General features: G+C 37.6%; 1 protein-coding gene and 1 long non-coding RNA gene across 5 annotated transcripts in view; both read right to left on the reverse strand.

Annotated features, from left to right (window-relative positions):
* The window catches only part of ST18 (ST18 C2H2C-type zinc finger transcription factor), a 304,120-nt gene that overhangs the window by 103,692 nt on the left and 172,974 nt on the right, over positions 1 to 27,454 (reverse strand). For 2 of the 3 annotated variants that reach the window (XM_063668773.1, XM_063668772.1), the window contains exons 2-3: positions 15,949 to 15,994; positions 169 to 223 (exon numbers count right to left, since the gene is read on the reverse strand). In XM_063668773.1, the coding sequence (XP_063524843.1) occupies positions 169 to 223 (55 nt within the window). In that variant the 5' untranslated portion in view covers positions 15,949 to 15,994. Of the gene's footprint in view, positions 1 to 168; positions 224 to 6,671; positions 6,768 to 15,948; positions 15,995 to 27,454 lie in introns of those variants that run through there. The other variant, XM_054499078.2, reaches the window with a different exon arrangement.
* The window catches only part of LOC129042770 (uncharacterized), a 185,000-nt gene continuing 173,494 nt past the window's right edge, over positions 15,949 to 27,454 (reverse strand). For both annotated transcript variants that reach the window (XR_008504200.2, XR_008504199.2), the window contains one exon: positions 15,949 to 15,994. This is a non-coding gene — a long non-coding RNA (uncharacterized LOC129042770). The remainder of the gene's footprint in view (positions 15,995 to 27,454) is intronic.

Genomic DNA, 27,454 nt, shown 5'->3' on the forward strand with positions numbered 1-27,454 from the left:
TAATATTTTGCCTCTCCATGCCAAGAGCCAGTGTCCTGGCTTGATTTGAAAAAAGAAGCCCAGAGGAAGTTGTAATCATTCTGACTGCACATGAGGGACTGAGCACTGGAACGCTCATATTTCATGGTGTGGTGGGCGTAGTGTCATAGAACCTGCTTGCTAACTCACCCTCGGTTCCTTTAGAGCGAGTACGCAGCGTTTTATCTTCAGCCTCTGCATCCATCTATAACATGAACACAAAGTCCTGAGGTCATTTTCTTTGACATTGAACAAAATATGAAAACATGTAATTAGAAGTTCTGAAGGTCATTATGAAAAACAGTAGCCTTCCATGCTCTTGACTCATAGCCCGGCTCTATAGCACGTAACTGTGACTCCCCCCACGTACTACCAGTTTTGGAAATACATCTACAGTTGCTGGAAACCAGAGAGAAGAGTGACAAGAGGGCAGATGTTCTTGTCCACAAGTGTTTGAAGTGACTCAAACACTTCTGGCATTACAAAGATAGAAAAAGGCTCGTCTCATGAACAGTGGCTGTGAAGGAGATGAAACCTCACATGTCAAACCAAAAGATTTCAGACCAATTTACTAAAACCTAAGTTCTTTTACATTTCCAGACTCTTCCTGATACATATCTCTTTCTAAGCTTGGAAAAAAATGATTCCTCTTGTAAAAAAGCACCATGAAGACAACCCCCTGAAATGCCCCCAGAAAATACCATTAGAAATTTTGATAATCAACAATGACATATGTTTACTCTCAGAATTTCAGAATAAATACCAGTTATAATCATTCAAATATATAAGGAAGGTGAAATTTGAGTGATATATGCGTCAGTATCAAATTCTCTAAAACATCATTACTAAATATTTTAAATGTCATCAAATCAATTATCAAAGGGATGCAAAGACTTTAAAAGCCTGTTGTTTTCAGACTCTGACCTTGATACACCCATCCATTTCACTAGAATCCGCAAATCATCTCTTAGTTTAATTCACTTCTGCACATTATCAGAAGGAATTCTTAAATATAAATAAGTTGCTTTGCTTGTTGAAAATCAGAGGCAGGCAGAAGGTACGCTCAGTGGCTCCCATCCTTAAATCCTGACACTAGCTCCGATGCGGTGTGACTGCAATGGTAATGGGAGCTGCATTTCTGCTCTCAGAGGCTGAGTTGTGATTGAAGGCACTGACCTGCCATAGACTTATAATAGGGGAGCAGGTGTGGCAATGATGGACTTTAATTTCCTTTAATAAACCTTTTATGTGCCACACTTTTACTGCCATTCGACGCTCTCCAAGGTCCTGCACATAATAGGTTCATTACTTTTGATTACTATAGTCTATTGAGACAAACAACTCCAGAACACACTATATATTATGTTCAGTTAAACCAATATAGACTATTTATCCATTGTGCATTTTTTCACCTGCAACACTACAGACAAAATTAATGACAGCTCTCGTAAGCTAAAACTATTAAAACCACCAGAACTCTTTTGTCATCATTTCATAATAAACACCACACCAATCGTTGAACTGCTTTTTAAACTAGAAAACAAAAAGTGTTCACTGCCTTTGCTGAACAGCAGTTGCTGTAGTCTAAATAAAATGGTCCATTGTTATGAACACTTTAAAACTACACAATAAGAGAAAACAACAGTAAAACCAGGGTGATTTTTTTCCTGTCGATTTTCCTTCTTTTCAAACCACATGAGTTTACAACAGATGTGACACTGCCTAAGATGAAAATGGCTTGGTTTACTCAGGATAGTAAGCGCTGTGTTGTGAAATCCCCCTCCTCCCATGAGTATCTCTGTTGCATACAAAGTGGCTCAACTCTAGCGAATGCCCCTCTGTGTGCTAAATGAATAACTAGATTATGAGGTATCAGTAGCATGTGAGGGTGAAAATGATGAAAACCAACACATATTTCTGAGGAAGCCACTTCTATGTGTGAGCCTCCACAAAGCAACACCAACTATTGTTATCTTGCCACATGGATGCTATTAACTCACCCTAACCACTCTGAAGAATTGCCCAAAAGGCAAGGATGAACTCTGTGAGTTTCCTTAGCAAAACTGAAACACAACCTGCAAAGAGTGCCGGTGGACACAAATCAAAATTTCAGAAGCATACTTAAGTGCAATCTTCTTTACACTGGCTTTAAGCTGAGTCCTGTTTTGCAATTCAGCTACCCAAGGGCCTGGTTGCCTTGTCACCACTCCAGGCAGCCGCTCCCCACTAAAGTCATTGGAAGGGATACATAAATATTCATGGACCTCCCTTTGACTGTGCTTGGAATGCTGGTCTCATAATTGTGTTCTGTTTGAGCTATTGTCCTCTTGTTGGGTATAGGATATAGATATCCTATACAAACATATTTAAAAACTGAGAACTCATTCATAGAACTAAGTTTTCAAATTTAACTTGTGGGTCAAGTTGCAGGAGTGAAATGGATCAAGGCCACAATATACAACTCAACTGTTTCACTTGCTTTCTCTTCTTCACACGTAGAAAACGAAAGTTACTACATTGTGTCTACTCAAGTCTGGGGCTCACTGGGAAATAAGAACATAAGAAACCAAAGGCATACGTGTTTTTCACTGTGGAGAGTTTATCGTTTGTGAGATGGTTCTTCTCATAGATCTCAATTCAAAAATAGGTTTTGGTTTCTAGAACCTTGTCTATGGGAGTAGATATTTTAAGTATTCTTCATTTGGATTATTCTCATGGACCTCAATAAATTGCCAATGGGTAGGTTTAATTTTTGTAAAATCAGACCTCATATTCAATGAGTACCTTGTCCAAGTAATGGATCATTAGAAGTGGAAAAAGATGTCTACGTCAGTGTGTGTGTTCAGGCCCCTGGGGTGGGGTGGAGGTAGATTATCATTCTTTCAAAGTCTTCCGGAATTAGAGATGAGACACATGATTATGGTATGATTCAAGAAATCAACCTAACTTGTACTGCAGTCTTGAAAATTACACTTCTTATTGGGAACTTTGTTTTCTTCCCCCTGGAAAAGAAGACTTGATCATCTTTACTGCTTAAGCCCCGAACACTATTGACAAGCTTGCAATTATGTCTGTAAAACCTAATGAGTCATTTGTTTTCTCAAAACAGAGGCTTTATTTTTTAAAAAGCTGTCCCTTTCCAGATTTCTTAGGGCATTTATATACTTCATTCTCATATACCTCATTATAGATGAAAACTGACAGAAGATATATTCTGAAATTCCTATAATGGGTTCCTCCTGGCTTTGAGAATGTATTTCTCGATAGGAGTAAGAACAGTAAGGGTAAACTCTGCCACTCTTATTTTCCCTAACTTGAAACTACTTTAAGAAAAAAGTTCAGTTTAAATGATAAGTATCAACTTATTATGTATAATATTTATATAAAAAGGAGAAAAATGTGGTTCTTGCTCAGTCTCTAATTCTTAATAATACCATGAAAAAAACTTTGAAAAAGGCTTAACGTCCCAGTTTTCTGGGGAGAGGGGTGAATGCAAGGTGAAATGGCAAGAGGAAAAGACATGTATAAAATAAAGAAGGCCAAAAAAGCAAAACTTGGAGGAAAACATGCAAGAGCTAATGATAGAAATAAGCAGGTATACAATGAGGAAGAAAAATGACCAGAAAATGAAATTGAACTCTTGGGTTGAATTTGGAAAGCTCTCATTTAATATCTTTATGTACTTACAAACCTATAAACAGATGTATAAAGTGATTTCCTAGTACTTGTACTTGACATCTTTTCTTACTGGAGCTTACATCAGGGGCAATAAGCACGTCTCTTCCACATAGCCCCAGTGCACAGATCTGGTACCTTCTTTTAGGCTGAAGAGGAAGTCCTGGAATTGCTGTTTTGTGGGAGGGAAGAGATTCAAGGAGCAGGACATAGAATTCATAAACTCAATTTTGCTTTCATTCACACAAGCCAATTACTGACATGTGGGGAGGTTTTATTTCCCTTAGATTTTATTTTTCATTTAAAATTCTATTTTAACCTAATGGCAAATAAAACAAAAACAAAAACACAAAACAAAACCCAGCTGTTCAAGTAAAAATTTAATTACTTATTAAAAACTGAACATAAGAAATCCCTTGGTTATGTTGAGGTTTTGTTTCTATCAACAGGACTCTAGACATTAATATATATTTATAATATACCTCAATATATATTTATAATATACATTTATAAGTAGTCTTGAGTTTCTTAGTAATTGCAGAAAATGTCATGGTGACCACAATGTTTTGAGGGCACTTTCTGAAAACCTTTATAAAATTAATCATAACACTGTCTAGTTAGATAGATATATCATGCAGGTAGCTACTCTTTTTTTTTTTTTTGAGATGAGGTTTTGCTCTTATTGCCCAGGCTGGAGTGCAATGGCATAATGTCGGCTCACTAGAACCTCACCTCTGCCTCCGGGGTTCAAGCGATTCTCCTGCCTCAGCCTCCCGAGTAGCTGGGATTACAGGTGTGTGTTACCATGCCTGGCTAATTTTTTTTTTTTTTTTAGTAGATACTGGGTTTCACCATGTTGGTCAGGCTGGTCTTGAACTCCTGACCTCAGGTGATCCACCCGTCTTGGCCTCCCAAAGTGCTGGGATTACAGGCGTGAGCCACTGCGCCCGGCTGCCACTCTTAATTTGAGAAGTCCATCACACACATTCAACTTGCAGTAAGCTCCCTTTTGAACAAGATTTTGCTGTGCTCATCGCCAGAGATTTTTGACCTGGCAGTGTGGTTCTGTCACTGTGTTACATTGCTCTTATGAGATGTCGTTTCAGTCCTGGGGACTCACAGCAATGGTGGGAGGAAGATCTGTGGCTGCCGAGAAGAGCTGCTGGGGTCCTCTCCATGAGGAACGCTTTATCTACAGTTATCACGTTTTTAAAAAAAATGATGAAGAAAAACTCAAGAAGCTGGAAATGGCTAGGCCCAGAAAACTAAACAACTAGATGATGCCAGCATTTTGGACTGAAATTTGGCCAGATTGAAGAACAAAGAATCTTACATTGAGTGCCCTTTCTTTTGATGATTCTGGCATCATTTTGTTTTAAACATAGCTTTGGGGCAGCTCACAATGGGAGCAAAGATGTTTACCTGTCACACAAGGAGAAATCATGGGAAAAAAAATGAGCTGAGGTACTGAAAGGATGCTAGTTGACTTGTGGAGAGGAGTACTAAGAATGTTTAAGTATGTTTTTTCTCTGTTCTTCCTTTCCTCTCATTTTTCTAGTTTTGTTTTCATACATTTATTAATATCTCAGGAAGAATAGGAGCAAATTCAGAAAGTAAACTTAAAAAAAACTAAACTCTAACAAAACCGTGTCTTTTTTACACCATCTGTGACAACATATTTATAATTTTCAGAACTTTTCATCTTTTATTTGCACACTATTCTTGATTTCAATGCTCTGTTCTTGTATGCCTCTTATTGTACTATCTTTGGCTCTGTATAGACAGCTGAAGAATCGAAGGATGTGTGCACTTTGGATTTATGATCCTTCTCCTTGTCTCCCCTAATCCCTCTTACACCTGTAAATACCAAACTCAAAGGAAAAAACAGATTCAGTCCACTGTCATTTTAAGTACAGTTTTCTGGGAAGCAGATCTTCCTGAGGGCCATGTGTAGGCACATTCCCCCCAGAAGAGATGATTTTCAAAGGAAATTTTCTAGAGCTTCTTAGAAATGCACTGCCATAAAAGAAACGTGAGACCGGAAACAAGCTTGGGTAGCATTATAAAGTGAATGGTTGATTTTGATTGTCTCTGATTTCTGAGTTGTCACTGCTGGTGTAGACTTCATCTTGCAACTTTGTGCAACTGGCAATGCTGAATATAAACCAAAGCCATGTGTTGGTGTCTTTTTGCCAAACGACTCCAGCAAATAGTCCTATTATTCCCTTAGGTAACCAATTTGTGCCAAGGATTTCTATTAGTCACTGTACCACGGCCTCAGAGTCACAGTTTTGTGACTTTAGGGGGCAATCTCCAGCTTTATGTTTTAGAAGACGGTTTGTTTTTTGATGTATATTTTTAATATGCCCAGTTTAAAGAAAATTCAGGGCAAGTAACACACTAAAGGGGCCTTTACAATTTTTTTCTTGCTGATATTTTGAGATGCATCTGTTGCAAAATATGTCAATGTTAGAAATCAAGCTCCTTCATATAGGGATAGATCATTTGAAATAGATTTCTCTCAAGAATAATCCAATTATTACTTTTTAGTGTTTGCATAAATTCACTCCAGAAGTCATCCACAGTACTTTTTAAAACATTGTACTTTTGAAATCTTGCTTATTTACTCTTAATCCATAAACAAACTAATTTCTAACACGAATGTAAACTGGATTTTGAAAACCATTTTAACAATGAAATTTTCTTTAAAGGCAAACGTGAGAACAAATAATACATACCAATAAATATGCAAAAGGGTATGTAGGCTCAGAGGACTTTGCCTATTTAATATTTTAAAATATTAAATGGCTGGGTTTCTGACAAAAATCACAATTCTAAATTCAGCACTAACAATAAATTTGTAAGCGAATCCACAGAGAAAGAGCTGTTGTAGAGGAGAGCTTTCATATAAATTCTTTGATTGAATTCATTTTCTTTCAACATGTTCTACTTTTTAATAAATAAAAATGTCGCCTTACCTCTCTTTTTCTCCAGGTAACTTGTATGCCAACTCAGTTTGCCCTGCTGTGTCAGGGGGACTAAATAAATGACTTTGTCTGATTTAGTGATAAATCCTGAAATTCATTCTATTGAGATAAGAAATCAAACAAGAAAAGCATATCAGGCTGGACAAATAAATAGAAGAGTAGCAATAAGCACTTAAGTGAACAATCAACAAAGTGTTGAAACTTATCTATAGTTTGATTGTACTAGAGTAGAAATAGAATGACAATTTTTATACTATGTATCAATGGGAAAAATAGTTTTTTTATTTTTTAAGGTAAGCCAAATTTATTTTTGTCTTTATTACCAAACTATCTATCTATCTATCTATCTATCTATCTACCTACCTACCTCTCTATTACTTCTTGAATTTAGTTGGGAAATTAGATAAGAGGGACTCTTAATGATCATTACTATTATTTTTACTTTTAACCACCAAAATAAAAAGTTGAGAGAAAATTTAGAATGTACTATACTCAAGTGGTCACAAAAGGCAGATCCAAAATGTATTCTTTTGTTACTTAGGGTTCTTTTTAATGAGATCATCATAACATGATACTAATCCTTTTGCTAATGTTTTAACTTGTCGTCCAATGAAATGATTTGCCCTTGGTTTACTCTGTGTTCAGTCATCATACACAGAGGTGCCTCACCTCTATTTGGTGCCAGGGATGAGCACAGAATCAGTTTTCATCAGGCTATTTGGCCCTTGAGAGAAAACTTTGAAATTCAGTGTCATGCAATCAACATACTAGAGGAACCAATTTATACAAATATCACGTGTGTCCATGCACATTTAAAATGTTTATGTCTGGCAGTTCTGATGTTTTAAAACACAAGCCACCAACCTTCCTTGCAGAAGATTTCTACCGTCCTGCCTTCTCTACCCTTTGCAGTATATCAAAGTGCTCAGCTTTTTAATCATAGATTTCTGTATTTCTTGTAGGATTTGACCAGACATTAAGTAGATGCTTCTTCAACTCAAGTCAGCAACTGTAGTTCCTGGGGAAAAATGGAGATAAAACTCTCAAGTGATAGAGCAGATTACTGCACATGATGTAAGAATTGAAAAGTAGCACAGGAGCTTGAGAATTCTTAGTTTGCGTTTGATTGCAACTAAAAAAAAAAAAAAAAACGGCTTTCTCTCCAAATGTTTTTGGCCTATTCTATTGCGCCCTCAGTTCAGAAAGAGTTCTGAAGCTTTCCACCTGCCTATTCCCCTTTGTTTGCCATACACTAACCTAAAACAAAAGATCCTGGAAAACAGTCACACTGGCAAACAAAGCTCTTTCTAAATCCTGAAAGTAATGGCTTTTTGTCTAATACCCTATCGTGTTATGTATTTATTAGCAATACATTTTCCATTTATTTTCTCAAAGATTGCCAATAAAGAACTGAATCACATAAGGGAGTAGCTGTAAAGCCTCTGAGTTCCCTAATGTCAAACTCATTAGCATTCGAATAAGCACACAGCAGCACATCATCTGCACAATTGCAATTTTTTACTACTTTTAATAGCATTTCTCAAAGGGCTCATTTTCAACTTTCTTCAGTGGTTAGTTGGTTCTCAGGGGAAAAGTAGCTTCCTGACGCTCACAGCTTCCACTCAACAGCCCGGCCGTTTGCTGTCAGATGCATCAGCCCTCTGCCCTAACCCCATCTGCCGTGGCTCCTCTCCCTGGGGAAGAGAGTGAAGGCAGCACAGCTGAGATCGGCTTGGAGAAGTGCACAGAGGGCACCGACAAAATATAACTTTAGAAATATGATTTGACACAATAGAGTTCATGAAGTCTAAGTACACCAAAATACAAATGGGAACGAGGAGCCCTGCAGAGGCTGTCCATCCATGTGTCTATCATTAATAACTCCACCCACCTGCTGTTTGGAAGCACACCCTTGGCAGATACCAAAAGGAATCTGCGACTGACATCGGATCACTCTAGTCCCTGCATGTGCACTATCAGATCAAGGAGATACCTTTAGAAAACCATTTTTCTTAACTGCCATACTTTTTTGAGTTTGATCTTAAATATGTTATAAGGGCTAAGGACTTACCAAAATATTCATGCAGTATACATATTTTTGAAGGCAGTTAACCTAAGACTTAGAATCTTGATCAAGCTCCCAGAACTTTTGAGTTAGTTTTAGCCCCCGCCTACTTAGATGAATACTTTTGCATTGAAACTCATTTTTTAATGAAAAAGGAATCTTAAAAAAGGAAACGATGTGACAAGTGAGGTGTTAGTAACCTAATGGGCTACCCAATTCTTAAGTGTGCTCTCTGATGATGACATGGCTTTGCTTGTTAAATGAAGTCATCACGAAGGACTACATTTGTCCACTTTACTATCTGACAATAATTAGGGACTCTCAGTCCTTTATGGCTGCTTCGTGGATGAGTACTGCTCCTGAGAAAGACAGTTCTTTAAACCTGTGCTACAAGGTAATGAGTCTGGTATGTTATTTTTTTCAGAAATAGAGTATATCAGATTATATTTTATCAGTTAGAATGAATGACCTAAACTGATAATGATATATGTGTTAATTGTATCCCCAAAGTAGAGAATCATAGATTTATTTATGGGTCCTTGGCCAGGTGCGATGGCTCACGCCTGTAATCCCAGCACTTTGGGAGGCCGAGGAGGGTGGATGAGGCCAGAAGTTCGAGACCAGCCTGGCCAACATGGTGAAACCCTGTCTCTACTAAAAATACAAAAATTAGCCAAGTGTGGTGGCATGTGCCTGTAATCCCAGCTACTTGGGAAGCTGAGGCACAAGAATCACTTGAGCCCAGGAGGCAGAGGTTGCAGTGAGCCAAGATCACACTGCTACATTCCAGCCTGAGCAAGAGTGAGACTCTGTCTCAAAAAAAAAAAAAAAAAAAAAATTACTTATGGTTCCAAAGGATGTGATTTTTTTTTTAAGTCCTCAAAACTAAACTCAAAGTGAAAAATTTATTGAAAGGGCAAATAAGTTTAACATGAAATGTATGTAGCACTCATAGCCCTGTACTACAGTAACTAGTATGAGGTCATCACCATCACCAATTTCATTTTGGAACTTGCATACCAAGGGAAACAGACCATTCTGTGGTTCTGATATAAACCACAGCATCCTCTCAGAAGTTCAGAATGTTGATACAGACTCCAAAGACCACTCTGAGATTTGTTTTTTTTAATAAGTAAACATAAAAATTTTAGCACATTTACCTTAGTATTGCTATCCCTTGAGAACCTATCTCCACAATTTACAACAGATTGAGCTTTTAATCACTCTTCTAATGCTACTATCTTCACCAATTATTTGTTAGTTGGAATGATGAAAAAGAGAGGATTATCCTTTCCTGGCTCAGTTTTTTGAATGATAAGAAAAGTTCTTTACACTCCCAAGTTTCTGGCTTTATTTTTATATTAGTCAGTATGATACTTTATGTTATAGTCAAGTTTGTATAACCCCTTTTGCTCCATTAAATTTCTGATGAAAACTTAAACTCTTTATTTTGGAGTTCCTAATCAATCAGCTGTAGAATTGGTATTTTCAACATAGCAAGCGATTATATATTTAGCAGTTGATGAACAAAAATTATGTAAACCTTTTGCCACTTTATATTTATGCTATAAAAAATGACTTTCTTCTGCCTAGCTTTCCAGGTTGATATTAGGGCATATACTTCGTTGGCTGGAGCAAATGAAGATAAGCACTGAATTTCACTTAAGATGTTTAGGCAAAGACAAACACTCTTCATTGGCTATAAACTTCACTTTTACCACCAGCCCATAATTAGGCCTCTGATCACAGCAGGAGTAGAAACAAGAGCTTCAGCAAAACTGGAACCACTCTGCGGGAAAAACAGCTCCCATGGCAAGTGGGTCAATGGTATCTTGCTTACTTTTAGGGAGGATGTTTCAGATTTTAAATCATTGCATATTCAACAAGATGAATTCTTTGATGTTAGCAAACAGACTACTTTTCTTGATCACCTTTTAACATTTTTTGCTTCCCCGAGTGATTGTTGTAATTATACACACAAAACTTCTTGTTATTCATATAGCTTGTCATTTTAAAAGAATAAAATTTGTCAATGCACACAATTTCCATGGACAAACTTAAATGATTTTTACTAGTTTGCCCAGCTTTTTGAAATCTCTGCCTTATAGAACCTTTCAAAGAATTTTCAGTACAGGGAATGCTATAGCAACTCTCATAGGCTCCCAGAAAAATGCAATTTTTGCTTTTGCAGATTGTTGAAGTCATCCAGAGCATCACAATAACTTCCGGTTTTCACTGTGATAGATATGAAGTAATTGTATTTACACTAGTAGGCATAACAGTATTTGTATTTGTCCTTCCAGTCCCTGTAAAAATAAAACATAGGTCTCTTCTCCTTAAGCTCTGAAGCAATTCCAATAACTTATGCAAGACCTATATTTCTGTCTGCAAGATGATTTAACTTTCACCTGATTTAAGTAACAAAATAGCCCTCAAAGATACTTAAAGCCTTGCTGTAATTAACATAACTGCATTTAGATGCCATTCATGACTGATAATTCTAACACCTTGTGGGAAAAAAAAGTTGCATGCTGTAAACATTATAAACATATTCAAATAAGCTTAACACAATCTGCCATGCTTATTTCTGCCTAGATCATGGACCAGCGAAATGGTTAATGCAAATGGATTTATAATTTGCTTTGGGGGGCCAGTTTCTTCTCCTTATTTATTAGCCCAGCTGATGGGGCAGATTTGATGAGGCACTTCTGGAATAATTGAGTCATCACACAAAGAAGGCTGCTAGCATTCAGAGTGGTTTTATCAGCAGCAAGCAGGCCTGATTACTGACAATTACACTCTGATCCGGTGATGGAGGAGAAAGAGCCAACGAGTGGGAAATGTCCGTGTTTCTATCCAGGAATAATTTCTACATTCATTTTACATGCTAAGTGTTTCCTATCTCTGCATAATAAACTGTAAACAGGAATAGATGGCACAATGTCCCTTAATATTTCCTGGTAATGAAGACACAAATGTACAGTGAGTGCTGATAAATATAGATGAAACATAAGCTATTCTCCCAGTCTGTATTGTTACCTTTAAAACAAATGCATTTTTGTGGTAAAAGCATAATCATAGCTAATGCAAAAAAATGACAGAAGATTGAAACTGTCCTTGTAACTACATAGAAACTTTGTAAAAGTCCTGTTAATCACTGCTGCTTTAAAGGCTGGTGAGCTGAAGGTGAGATACTAGAAACCACATCATTTTGTTTCTCAATAGTCAACTGTGAAGAACTCCTTGGGTTAGATGCAGCAAAGGACAGAGCAACAGTGACCTCCATTAACACTCAGAGGAGCAAATCTCCATGCTAAACTGAGAAAACAATGAATCTGGCACAAGGAGACATCTTCACTAGCATGGATTTCAATTTCCCTTCCTTCAGGCCTTTCAACAAAGCGTTGACCATGAATAGTAAAGTTAGATCTAAGATTGCATGACTTGTCACACAGAGCAATGCATTGCTGTCTTTGGGGTAGCATTTTTAACCACTTGTTTATGATGTGGTTTATTAACAAAATACCATGAGCAAAAAACGCAGCTCATGGAGATGCTGGACTAAACTAGCTTTCCCTCTAACTCAGAATCTACTTGGAAACACCTAGAGAAAGGAAATGTTCAGACTTCTTAATGTGCTTCCATAGATTTTAGTGGGAAAACTTTAATTTTCTGTAATATTAAGTTTCCTCTTTTAAAAAACCAATCAGGTACGAAGCCCCACATAATGAACCTGCCTGGGTCTGTTTGCTTAATCTTTTCTCTAAAGCCCCTTCCTGGCTTCGAAAGAAATAAAAGTTATGCTCTGTTTTCCTGTGGTAACTATGGAAACTCTGTTTTATTAAACTAACCACTTAACTTCAAGGCTTGTGTTGCAACTAAATGTGCTATTTTCAGTAAATCTATACTAAACAACCTGATAATGTCAAAACATTTTTAATAAAGTTCAAAGAGCACTTGTTGATTCACAAATAAAGCTTTTTATTATGTAAAGAGAATTTTCTCTATTTAAGCTATTTCATTATGTAGATTATTACACAAGGTACTTGATAGCTTTAGACATCTTCCATTTTCCTTATCCATCTTTAAGAGGTTCTTTAGAATTTTTTCAAAAAGTCTGCTATTTTTCCCAACAATAACTGTTTGTTTTTCATAAAATCTTCCTATATTTTGTACATTTGAATTAAGATAAAATATAGTTATTTATCTTTATTATCTGACTATGAGATATGGAATGGGAGAATATATTGAAACTTGCAAAGCAAATGACACGACTCAATTGTGGAGGCCAATGGGGCATTGGAATTTTGCAGAATGATCCTTGGATTTTATTCTCACTACAGTGTTTAATTTAATAAACTTTTTTTTAAATACACGTATTTTTCTCCTAAGATTTTGCCCATTATTGGTTCAGTACACACTTATTGAGAAGAAATCTATGGATTGCCATGCTAGACAGTGGGCATAAAAGGATACATAAAGCACAACTCTTGTTGTCAAGAGCTCAAACCAGGAAGTTGAATATTCCAATATTATGTGCAAGTTATTATTACAGAGGGAGGCAAAAGGAACAACGGGAGCACAGACTCAGACCAGACTGGAAAAGCTTCCAGAAGATGATGATTCCTGAAAAATTAATCCCTAGAGAGATTCAGAGAACTATGACTAGAATAAAGCAATGTCCCCAAAGACCAATTGAAAGGACACCAATGGTCGAAATTGTTCTCGGCTTGTTTAAACAATGCATTAAAGCCATATTTTTATATAGTTACAAGAGGGTCAAAGACTTGATGGTCAGATTAGATACCTAAAATTAAATGTTTTGAATTTGATGATTTCATTTGTACGTTTCAAAGGAATTTTTCCTTTAGTGTCAGAACTGCAAGATCTGTCTGCTGAAATGTGATTTCTCATTCATATTGTGGTTGACAGCATCACCCAGAATTCTGTATTCCAATAGCGTTTTGATGGCACTCTCATCTTGAGGACTATGTTCTGCCTGATATTAGCTTGTCCAGGTCCAGTTTCTCTTCCCTGGGCTGATGTAGGCTCATGGAAGCAAAGAGCTATATTGTTGACCTTTTGATGCAACATAATTTTGTGGCCATAATAGGTGCTCAATACATTATTATTGAATTGAATTGAAATAAGCGAAAAATGACACTTTTCAGATGCTTGAGATAATTGTTAATTGGATTTCAATACAAAGCAACCCAGACATTTTAGCATCTGGAATACTATAGATTTTGTCTGTTTGATTGCCATGCCAGTTAAGGAGAATTTACAATTTTGTCTTCTCTTATGTTGAAAACATCAGCTCCCAACATGCAAAGGAGAGCAAGTGTGAAGTGTAATAGATTTTATGGTCAGATTTTTTCAAATATCTACTTTTGTCTCATTTACATGAAAAGTTATGGCTTATGATTTAAATGGGTCCTTTTGCAGGAATCAAAGTCAAATGTAAAATAGAAATAATAGTCATATTTTTCCAAATTTGGAAAGAAAACTATATAGGAAGATCTTCAACTCATTTAAACTATAACACAGTCCCTAGTTCTTAGACTTCACTTTTCTCACTTATATTTTCCAGAATGTCCTGACTATTGTGCATCTACATTTATTTTAAGCAATGTATGTTCATATATTCATACTGATGACTTTTGTATGGAAGAGAAAATGGCACTCACCGTAAGTAAAGACAAAACCATTTTTTTTTTTAATCAAAATGGTGAGGTGGCACAGTATTTTCTAAATAAATACACCTCACCTTTGCCAAACTCAGAGTGACAGGCACTCTTGTGAGAATTTGTATGTACTATCTTACTTAGTCATCTTACCATGCCTGTGGGGAAGTATTATTGATGTTACATATGAGAAAAGGAAGGAAATTGAGCTCACCACCTTACCCGGGGTTCACACAGGTAGAAAGTGGTAGAACCAGGATTCACATGGCCACCATCTGCTTTCAAACACTAGGCTCGGCATTCTTTGACTGTCAGGTCTCTGCAGCAGAGACCTGGCCTTCTACCCCTCAATGTTCCATTCCACTCAGCCATGCTCAGGTAAACATGGACTCGCTAAAAAGTCCAATAAAGCATGTACTCATTTGTACCTTGGGTGACACAGGTATTGCATTTACAAATATATCATATAAAGAATTTCTGGTGAAGAAGGGGTGTCACAAAGTAGAAAACAGAACTCTCTGATTTGGCAATAACTATCATTTGGATCGACAAAATCAATATTCCAGTTCTTACAGACTATCAATCTTAGCCTCTCAAGAACATTTTCTCTTTATTCAAATACAGGAATTTACTCATAGGATTTAGATTGCCAGCTGCAAAATATGTCCCATCTATTTGTGGGCTTATTCTATGTATTAGTTTTCTATTGCTGCCATAACAAATTTTTACAAATTTGATGGCTTAAAAAGGCACAAAGTTCTTACAGTTTTGGAGGTCCAAAGTCTAGTATGGTCTTACCAGACTATAACCAAGTTAAGCTACATTCCATTCTGGAGGCTCCAAGGGAGAATGCATTTCCTCACTCATTGGGCTGTTAGTGGAATCCAGTTTCTTGCTGTCATAGGACTGAGGCCCCTGTTTTCTTGCAGGCTGTAAACTGAGAGCCATTCCCAGCTTCCATAGCCCACTCCTTTTTCAGTGAATGGCCTGCTTCCTCCATTTTCAACGCCAGCAATGGTGGGTAATGTTGAGTCCTACTCACATCTCATCTCCCCAACTCATTCTTTGGCCTTTTTCTGAAAGACCATGTGATTAGTTGGCCTTTTTTAGAAAAATAGGATAATCTCAAAGGTCTTCATTAAATCACATCCCTTTTGTCATGCAAGATAACATATTCACAGATTTCAGGGATTTCAAGGATATTTTTTGGGGGGGTACTTTATCCTGTCTACCACATTTTAAAATCATACATGTTAATTCTGAATGTCTTACATATTAATGCCCCTAATATCAGACATATGAAGTCATGAATCAGGATGAACAGGTGTAAACGCTCCTCAAAAATCTATATGAACATAACCCAAATTACCATGAGGATGCCAACAATAACCAAAGCAAGCATCTTTTCTGGTCCTCTAAAATGAAGTTCCTTAACTTCTCATGTTTTTGATGGATGTTGAAAAGTTGGAGATTCTTTTTCTTTGGGGGAAAAGTTTATTTTTAAATAGCTTTTACTTACCTTCCCTAAAAGCTACTGGATCTGAACTGGAGAGTCTCCATCACTCCTGAGGAAAAGCATCAGAGGAGGAAAAATGGAAAGAAAAACAAAAAGAAAACATAATTAAATGGTATTTATCTACAGCTTATTAACTATATAAAACCATCCTTTCAAGTAATTTCCATGCTGACTATTAGAATATGGGTTGAGGTATTACCAATCTTCAATAGTCAAACAATATTCATTTGAAAGAACTCTGTCTTAACAAGAAAAACAGGTGTCTACTGTTATCAGAAAATGCTTTTTAGATTCGAACCCTTTTGTTTATAAGTACATTTGAGAACCTTTTCTAGGGACACACCTGAGAGTGAAAGTGAATTATCAATGACAGTCTTTTCTGAAGAAAAAAAAAAAGAATCAGTGGTTTAACACTAATTTCTAATCAGATCCTACAGAAAGGAACAGCCCGCACGGCAGCTGTACTTTTCCCAGGGTTAATTACCTTTCACTGCTCTCTACTAATGAGTCAGCTGTTCCTGTCATTGCACACTACACTGGTTCATCTGGAACTCTAGCTGTGGACAAACACAGGAGTGACAGTCCCATTTACATACGGGATGGGGGCATGTTGTGTAGAGATTTCAAAAGGATTTTTTAAAAAATCCTTTAATTCTCATGTGTTTTCATGCTAAAAATATTTTTACAAAGAAGGTTTTACTTGGTCAGCTACTGTTTTTCCTCCCAGGTCCCCGGGTTCACCACTAGTAGATATAAAATACTGCCGAACCCTTGGAAAGAGGCAAACTTCACCATCTCCACAGAAAGCTTTGTCTCACTGATGCCTTGACACCAGAACAATCACCCTATAGGGTGGAAGGATAGCCTCAAAAGTTTGCAACTTCTATCACTGGTAAAAAGACTTCCTGAAAAACTCATACTACAGAAAATTAGATTCAAGGTAAAAAACAACCTAAGAGAAAAAGACCCCCAAAATATCTTAGCATTGCTTGTACATGAAAAGTGAATTAGAAAATTGCAAGTTTCACACAAAAAAAGTTGGACTTGAAAGCTGTGTTTTGACCTAATATGACTAGATAATTGTGGGAAATTATATATATGTATGTGTATGTATGCATATGTATACAATTTATTACCCAGATAATAGCTCTTTTATCCATATAATGGCTCTGCTTTCCATCCCATAATGCAGACACAGTGTGCCCTTATATATTTTCTATCCTTGCAACCAGAAGTTTAAGCATCTCTTCCCTCCTTTTAATTCCACAGGTAACTGAGAGGGATGTCCAAACAGTAAGCATCCACTGAGTTCCACTTTCCTAGCTTCCAGAATGCCTCTGAGTAAAGGATATCCTCTCATTGGTAAGTTCCTGACTCTAAATCTTAATATTTTGGAACAGTGGCTTTCAGACATTAATATGCATCAGGACCATCTGGGTGGCTTTTTTTTTTTTTTTTTTTTTTTTTGACGGAGTCTTGCTCTGTCACCATGCTGGAGTGCAGTGGCACGATCTTGGCTCACCACAACCTCCACCTCCTGGGTTCAAGTGATTCTTCTACATCAGCCACATGAGTAGCTGGGACTACAGGCACATGCCACCACGCCCAGTGAATTTTTGTATTTTTAGTAAAAATGGGGTTTCACCATGTTGGCCAGGATGGTCTTGATCTCTTGACCTCGTGATCCACCAGCCGCGGCCTCCCAAAGTGCTGGGATTACAGGCGTAAGCCTCAGTGCCCGGCTGGGTGGCTTCTTAAGTGGCACGTTCTGGTGCCAACACTGAGGTTCTCACAAGGGTCCAGGTTCTCCTGCTGCTCCATGGATTGCACTGAACAGCAAAGTGTCAGAGAAGTGGCTCTGGAATATCAGCAACATCAGAATCTCCTGGAGGGCTTGTGAAAGCCCAGGCTATGCGTTCCGTAGATCTGTGGTAGGACCTGAGAATGTGCATTTCTAAGTTCCCAGATGATGTTGGTGCTGATAAGTTTGTGGACCATACTTGGAAAACTACTGCCTTAGGTATTCATTATTAAATGTGTTGAAGAATCCCAACCCCAAAAGCTAAATATACCCACATAGAGCAGAAGCACTTCCACTTTATTTTTGAGCTATTTATTTGCTCTGGTTTTAATACTTCACGATAGAAAGGAACAGATAAAAAGTGAATGTTCTGGCCCCTCATTGAAGTACATTCTCAGAACCACTTTATAGCTTATTGAACTTGATCTTCCCTTCAGATGAAGCCATTCATGTCAAGAAAGAACAGCAATTATGTACTTCTTCATTCAAGGTGCCATTATCAAATATAAGCTCACAAATTACAAATCTAAGAGTTTGCACAATATTTAAACTTGCCAAAAGCAAATAAAATATGGGAATGAATTAATTACAAATTATATCATAAAAACAAATTTAAATGTCAAACAAGTATGCAAATTTCCTTGAGACATTCAATATTTTTATCAGCCCTAGTAAATTCTGACTTACTTTCCAAATGGTGCAATGTGTTTCTTATATACAGTGGTATATGAGGTGTTCTTTGTTGATCATTGCTATTTTGAAGAACACATTATCCTGAAAAGTTCTTGGAGGATGGAAACATTTTAGTCTAATACTAAAAATATATTTGCATTGCTGTTCATGTAAATATCTCTGTGATAAAGCTGTTACAAGGGTATTTTGCAATACTGTTCACAGGAATACATATTTTAGGAAGAGGGAAATAATAAGATAAATTATAGAATAAAACATCTGCTGAATATCTTTCAGTAAAGAGATGGAGGGTGCTTCTCTAAACAGCAAGTCATTTACCAAGCAGAAGTTAGGTCTTTAGCAGTGATCTGCTCAGTTCAGGAAGGACTAGTCAGTGTTCTAAACATGAACTTATCAACTAGTTCTCCAGTAAAGCTGGGAGAATGTAAGCACACGAGAAAGATTTTAAAAGAATCAGTGCCCCTTCTGAATTCTCACTGCCACCTATTGTTTTTGCCGTTCCACAGATATTTATTTTAAAAAGCTACTTTAAAATATCAGTCTCATCTAAATACAAGAGGATAATAATATCACAAATAAAAAATTTTGATTAATACCAGTGTAACTAACCCTCTTGGTACAGAACACTATTATTTAATTAATTCATCAATTTATGTACTCAAATCTTCATTAAGCACCTATTCTTCTGGAGAATGTTTATATAAACCACTGGAGTCCTCCGTGAGTGGAGAAGGGTGTATGGTGAATGCCACTCCAATAGTGAATCTATTTCTGTTGCATAAATCAAAGAGGTAGTAAAATAAAAATCTCCCTGCAGATGTGGAGGCCAAATTTATTTCTCGATAACATGGGAGAACAATCTGATGAGTCTGACAAAAACTCCACCCTAGGAGTACAAACACCAGGGTGTGTAGTTTGAGTGAAGAAGAATTCCTAATCCTACAGATCTAGGATGCACATACACTCTGTTGTCATGGTGTGAGCCTGACTGTGAATGTCAAGATCCTAGTTGATCCCTCTCTCCTTGGATGGCTTTCAAGAGTTACAATGATTCAGACTAAGTAAGTGCCTTTGGTTATTTGAACATCTGATTGATAGTTGTCTCCCATGACCAATGAAAGGTCAGTACAGTTTATATCAGGCATTTCGTCCAATGCTTATCCAATTTAAGTCTATTATTTTCATTGGCTTTCACCAGCCAATTGGCTTCTCTCTAGATCACAGTGTCTCATTAGCTGTGGCAAATTTCTGAAGGAATCTGACCTTTTTGGTTTCTTTTTAAAGTAAATTAAATTTAATCGAATTTGTTATTGGATATTGACACATTATAACTATATATTTATGGAATAAAAAGTGATGTGTGTATACAATGCAGAATCATTGAATCAAGCTAATTTGCACATCCAACACCTCAAATATTTATCATTGATTCCTCTTGCCTAACTGAAACATTGTGCCTTTGACCAACATCTCCCCAATCCCTACAACCCCAGCTTCTGGTAACCACCATTCTGTTCTCTGACTCTATGTCCAATCCTTCTTGGTTTTCTGTCCAAGGTAACAGATTATGTATTTTTTGGCTATGTTAAATTTTTCCAAAAAAAAACATGTGCAGGCATTTCCAAAAAATGCCTTAGAAGAACTACAGAATCCCAGCCTTTAAAGATCTAATTTATACAAGGTGCTTTCAAAGTGAATGACAACCACTATGAAAAACAGTGTGGCGATTTCTTAAAGAACTAAAAGTAGAACTACCATTTTTTTTGAGACAGAGTCTCACTCTGTCACCCAGGCTGGAGTGCAGTGGCTCAATCTCGGCTCACTGCAACCTCTGCTCCCCGGGTTCAAGTGATTCTCCTGCCTCAGCCTCCTGGGTAGCTGGGATGACAGATGCCTGCCACTGCATCCAGCTAATTTTTTGTATTTTTAGTACAGATGGGGTTTCACTATTTTGACCAGGCTGGTCTTGAACTCCTGACCAAATAATCCATCCTCCTTGGCCTCCCAAAGTGCTGGCATGACCCACCACGCCCTGCCAGAACTACCATTTGATCCAGCAACCCCACTACTGGGTATCTACCCAGAGGAAAAGAAGTCATTATATGAAAAAGATACTTGCCCACATGTTTACAGCAGCACAATTCGCAATTGCAAAAAATGCAGAACCAACCCAAATATCCATCAATCAACAAGTGGATAAAGAAACTGTGGGGTGTGTGTGTGTGTGTGTGTGTGTGTGTGTGTGTGTATGACGGAATACTACACAGCCATAAAAAGGAATGAATTAATGGCATTCTCAGCAACCTGGATGGGGTTGGAGACCATTAGTCAAAGTGAAGTAACTCAGGAATGGAAAACCAAACATTGTATGTTCTCACATGTAAGTGGGAGGTAAGGTACAAGGATGCAAAGGCATAAGAATGATATAATGGATTTTAGGGACTCAGGGGAAAGGGTGGGAAGAGGGTAAGGAATAAAAGACTACAAATTGGGTTCAGTGTATACTGCTTGGGTGATGGGTGCACCAAAATCTCACAAATCACCACTAAAAAATCTACTCATGTAACCAAATACCACCTGTTCCCCAAAAACCTATGGAAATCAAAAGTTTTAAAAGCAATAAGCATTAATAAAAAAATTACACAGATGAATGCCACGTAAAAATGAATAAAAATAAAAAATAAAAAAAGAATGATCCTTAAAGGAAATTCTTGCCTCGTGGTAAACTAGATGAACCAGAGTTCATCTTCTGAACTCTTCCTGCCCCACACCTGGTCTCCGGGTTCCCACAGGAAACCACGCCTGCTCCTATGGTAGCCCCTGGCCCACTGAGGAGTCCTAGTTCAGAGCTCATGGTCAGCTCTAGACTGGAAGCTCCTACAGGAAGGGCAAGGGTGCTCTTCTCTCTGCATCTCTTTCATAAGCAAGGTGCTCTTGAGGGCATGGCCTCTTCACATGGGAACCAGCTGACTAATTGTTATATTAACAAAAAAGGGAACTATGATGATGCCCGTGACCCTGTGATTTGAATTTTAGGAGAACAATGGACCAAATATTTAGAGGTAAAACAGTAAATATCCACAGCCTGTAGCAAAAAGTGATGCTGGTGAAGACATGCAGTTCAGATTCATTTGTAAGACTCACACATGTGAAGCTTAAAACAGGTAATATCTGAAAACTAGTGAAGTAGGAAATAATCTTATGAACAGTTTACTCATAAGTTGAGATTAGTTTTACAGATTAAGAAAATACAAATGGATAAAAAACCTATGTAGTATTACTATATCTTTGACACATGCACAGCTATCAACTTTGGTGCAGCGGGAGGGGATATTAACATTGGAGGACCACCACTGCCAGATCAATCATATGCTACAATTAGAGGAATGACTGGCATATTAACAATGTCAAAAGAAAATACCAAACTAAACTGGGTAGTTCTGAAAATACCAGGAAATAAATAAAAAGATAATAGAAGAAATGAATTATTATTTATCTTGACAATATACATGAATATGCTAAGCAACATACTGATCTTGGATTAAATAGTGGCAGTGGTGGGAAGTAGAAAATAGCAGATGATGCTTTAAAATGGTCTAAAGGAGGCAACAGGTAAGCATGAATCAGAAGAGGCTTCCAGCAATTGCTGCAGTCTCTGTACATTGACACTGATGAAGGCATTGGACTAGGCATTGCATAGTTACAGTATTTAAATCTCACCACAATCTAAGGAGGTTCACATTATTATCCCCAACTTAAGGTGAGCAAATGTAAGTCACTCTTTTAGTACAAGCTAGTATTCAGAACTATATCTGGACTGAATGCGCTGGCTCACACCTGTAATCCTAGCACTTTGGGAGGCCAAAGCAGGTGGATCACTTGAGTTCAGGAGTTCAAGACCAACCTAGCCAACATAGTGAAACTCTGTCTCTACTAAAAATACAAAAATTAGCTGGGCATGGTGGCGGGTGCCCGTAATCCCAGCTACTTGGGGAGTAGCTTGGGGAGGCTGAGGCAGGAGAATCGCTTGAACCCAGGAGGTGGTGGTTGCAGTGAGCCGAGATGGTGCCACGCACGCCAGCCTGGGCAACAAGAGCAAAACTCCACCTCAAAAAACAAACAAACAAACAAAAAACAAAACTATATCTGATGCCAACATTCTTTCTGCTGTGTAGCTCTAGCTAAGATGACATCTTTCTTTGAGAAAATCATAGAAAGATCCACAATGATAATGTGGTCTCTTAGGGAATGGAAGCTTTTGTGCTGAATCAGACAGGAGATAGACTGGATAGACCACTGGAACACCAGTCATAAGAGCTAAGATAATGGGAACGCTGAAATACGGTAAAAATCATAAAACTGGTATGTTGGGGAGGACAGCAATAAATGACTTGGGAGATACTTTATGGATGGTTGGAGACTGTGAGCACTGTCCAATTCAGCAGAGTTAGAATGGTGACACACTCTGTCTCTCAAGTAACACCAACCTACGTTTGAACCCTAACTCTGCTCTTCTGTGATCTCAGAACTGCAGTTACCTCCCTCACCTTCAGGTTCCTCGTCTGTTAAAGGGGATATAACAGATCCTCCCTCTAGAGCTCCAAGGATCACATGAGATGCCACGGATAAAAGGCATAGTACACAGTAGACACTCAGTAAAATGCCATAATCCAAAAAGAGATCAGTCCCTAGGCAAAGCCCACAGGTATGTGGTCCACAATGAATGCCCCAGTGTGGGCCTGGCGAGGACTTGTGTTAATGAGAGTAATTAAATCTCTGAGGATTTAGCAGCTCATTTTCTTCAAGAGAACATGGAGTTAGTGGGATAATTCGTTAAGCATTCATTAAAAAATATTCTTTTTTATTATTCTATTATTTCTTTACACTAGTTACTATTATAAATGCTTTATGTATATTAACTCAATCTGCATAACAAATATATCAATCAGGAGCTATTAATTATTTCCATCTTTCAAGTGAGGAGATTGAAATGCAGAGCACCTCAGTGCTTGCCTGAGGTCACACAGCTCCTGAGGAGTAGCACTGGGATTGGACTCTTGCACTAAAGCGCATTTGTTCAATTAAAACAATCTATCATCATCACAAGATGGGTGATGGAGATGAAGGGATGGATAACACAGATATTATATTTCAGTGTGGGAGCCAAACTCAAAAACAAGGAAATAATAAATATGCAATGCAGTTGAAAGCAGTGATAAATGCAATGGGACAATAATGTAGGCTAGAGGATGGGCTATTTTAGATTGAGGCAGGAATGACCTTTGCTGATTGAAGAAAGGATGCAAAACCATGTGCCATAGTGTAAACAGTTTAAAGCCCTTGTATCTAGAATAAATAAAAAACAATTACAGCTCAATAATAAAAAGACAACCCAATCAAAAATGGGCAAAGGACTTGAATACACATTTCTACAAAGAAGATATACAAATGAGCGATAAGCACATGAGAAGATGTTCAACATCATTATCATTAGGGAAATGCAAATTAAAATCACGATGAGATACCACTGTGAACCCATTAAGATGGCTAAAATAAAAAAGACTGACAATAGCAAGTGTCGATGAGGATGTGAAGAAATCCAACCTTCACATGTTGCTAGTAGAAATGTAAAATGTTCAGCAACATTGAAAAATAGCTGGCAATTTCTCAAATGGTTAAACATAGAGTTACTATATAATCCAACAATTTGACTTCTAGGTACATACCCAAGAAGAATGAAAACGTGTCTACTTGAGAAGTTGTACATAAATATTCATAACAGCATTATTCACAGTAGCCAAAAATTGGAAACAACTCAAATGTCTATCAACCAATTAAAGGAAAACAAGAGGTAGTATATCCAATCTGTGGAATATTATTCAGCAATAAAAAAGAATGAAGTGCTAAATTAGTGCAACCTCTGTAGAAAACAGTAAAGACATTTCTCAAAGAACTAAAAACAGAACTACCATTCAATCCAGGAATACCACCACTGGTATCTACCCAAAGGAAAAAAATTATTAAACCAAAAATATACCTGCACATGTATGTTTTTTGTATCATTAGTCACAATAGCAAAGACGTGAAATCCACCTAATTGTCCATCAACGGATTACTGGAGGAAGAAAATGTGGCATACACACACACGTGCACATACATATATACACGACGGAATACTACTCAACCATAGAAAAGAATGAAACCATCTCCTTTGTAGCAAGATGAATGGAACTAGATGCCATTATCCTAAGGGAAATAAGTTGGAAACAGTGAGAATACCACATATTCTCACTAATAAATGGGAATGATGTATGCACATGGACATAGAAAGTTGAATAATAGACATGGGAGACTCGGAAGGGCGGGAGGTGGGTGAGGGATGAGAAATTACTTAATGGGTATAACATACCCTATTTTGATGATGGTGACACTAAAAACTCAGACTTCACCACTGTGCAATATATCCATGTAACAAAACTGCACTTGTACCCCCTATATCTATACCAATAAAAGGAATGAAGTACTTATATATGCCAAAACATGGATGAGCCTTGAAAACATGCGAAGTGAAAGAAGTTAGGCAAAAAAGATCACATATTATGTAACTCTATTTATATGAAATGCCCAGAATAAGCAAATCTATAGAGACATAAAGTAGATGAATTGTTGCCCAGGGCTGGGAGGAAGACGGTGCATCTTCCCTTTGGAAGGTGATAGAGAAGGGTGCAGAGTTTCTTTTTTGTGAAACAAAAAATGTTCTAAAGTTGACCATGGTGATGAATGCAAAACTCTGAATATACTAAAAACCATTAAACTGTACACTTGAAATGGGTAAATTGTATGGTATGTGAATTATATCTCAAGAAAGCTGTTAAGAAAACAGGTGGAACCATACAGATAACAGTAAGGTGACTGCATGCTGTTTTAAGAATGATAGGCCGCTCTTGGACAGCTTTGAGCGCTGGCATCACACAGGGAAATCAGTTTTTGGATCATGGCAGTCAACTGGGTATGAGAAGATGAGCCTAGATAGGGTGGAGGCGGTAAAGGTGAAGACAATGCAAGCAGTTGAAGTTCTAACCCCATTATAAAAAAGAAAAATACAAAAAAAAAAAAAAAAACACACTGGAAATTAAGAACAGACGTGTATCAGCTGCCTGCTATGATCCAAACATGTGACTTTCAACTCCCCAACATGTGGTCTCTATTAGAGAAGTCAACGTCTTCCCTCTCTCACGCCTCCTATTCTTTCTTATAGGACCCCAGATGGGAGAACGGTTTCCATTTCCCAACCCCAAACCCCTTTTTTGAGACAGGGTCTCACTCTGTCACCCAGACTGGAGTGCAGAGGCATAATCATGGCTCACTGCAGCCTCTACCTCCCTGGCTCAAGCAATCCTCCCACCTCAGCCTCCTGAGTAGCTGGGACCACAAGCAGATGACACCACACCTGGCTTATTTTTCTATATTTTGTAGAGACAGAGTTTTGTCATATTGTCCAGGCTGGTCTCGAACTGCTGGGCTCAAGCGATCCACCCACCTCGGCCTCCCAAAGTGCTGTAATTACAGGCATGAGCCACCAAGCCCAGCCTCCATTTTCCCTTTAGCCTTTCTAATTGCGTAAATTGTTTAAGACTTTCAAATCCAAGAGAAAAATTGCTAGCTTTTCTGGTTCTCATTAGTCTTTTAGTTTTCTGAGTTTCTATGCCAATATCAATTATATATAATTGATGTATGATAATACAAAATTTAAGTGTTAGAATGTTTTCTTTTTAATTATACCATGTAAATATAATAATTAATAAAAACTAACATGTTAAAGGACCTTGCAGTTTAAAACCATTTCACACTGAGTTTATGGAATTTTCCTACCTCATTTTACAGAAAATTTTGAGACTATTAATTCTGAATAGTCTTAACATCTCATCCGTAGGCTTATAAAGGTGTCTCCATCTGCGTGCATTCCTTCTTTCTTCTGGTTTTAGAGGAAGAAAGAGATCCTCTCCTTCTTTCTAAGGATGGGTTCTCCACTGGGCTCACTTTACATTTGTTTCCTATTTCATCTACTTTTTCTTTCTTCCATATCTTAAAACTTTCCTGTTTTCTTATCTCTCCTGGTTCTTTCTCCTCAGCATAGAAACACATTTCTTCTTTATATATTACTATCTCTGTTTTTCAGGGTCAAACTTCTTAATATTCCCAGAGATTTCCTTTCTTTTCTTACCTTGCTTTCACTACACAACTCATGGCCTGCTATCTGGCACATCTAATGGTGCAGGATTTTCAGAGCAACTCACATGATTGCTCAGTCTTTTCCTGAAGAAGCTGCTTATGTCTCTGGTTTATGTCTCACTCTATATATTCTCCTTGGAAACCACATCCAAAGGTGTATTTCTTCATCCCAGGTCTCACTCCTGAATTTCAGATCCACTGATCAACTGTACACTCAACATCACCACCCGGTTGTCTCTCATTCAATATGTACAAGAAAGGACCCATTATTTTTTCCTCTAAACAACCTCTTCCTACCGAATCGCCTATCTTGGCTAACCATTCATCTGGTAATCCAAGCCAGAAGCCTGTCATTTATGACTCTTTACCAGTTTTCAAATATATGTCCTGGGCTTGCCTCTTGCATAGGACAGGTCCTACTGTACTGTGATTGCCATTTGCTCCTGTCACCTGCACTGGAATAAGCTCCTTGTGTACTTATGTCTGCATTCTCACTTCTTGATTCAATTGCTGGAACCTAGTCAATGCTCAATATGTTTGTTGAATGGATGGATTCAAGACTCCTTAAATGCCTCTTCTATAAAATCTTCCCTGATGTTACCTCTAAACAAAGGTGGTCATTCTATTCTTTAAGCTAGAACTTTATTTTTTGGAGGAAAAATAGAATTGGCTATGCCTGGTGAGGTGCTCTGGCCCTACATACATTAACGCTGAGTAGTATAGCGAAACTGCATGTGGCCACAGCCTATTCTGTCTTTGTAGAGGGTGCTGTGCAAGCCTGCC

This window comes from Pongo pygmaeus, chromosome 7 (assembly GCF_028885625.2).
Source record: "Pongo pygmaeus isolate AG05252 chromosome 7, NHGRI_mPonPyg2-v2.0_pri, whole genome shotgun sequence".
In the NCBI taxonomy this organism is placed as follows: Eukaryota; Metazoa; Chordata; class Mammalia; order Primates; family Hominidae; genus Pongo; species Pongo pygmaeus.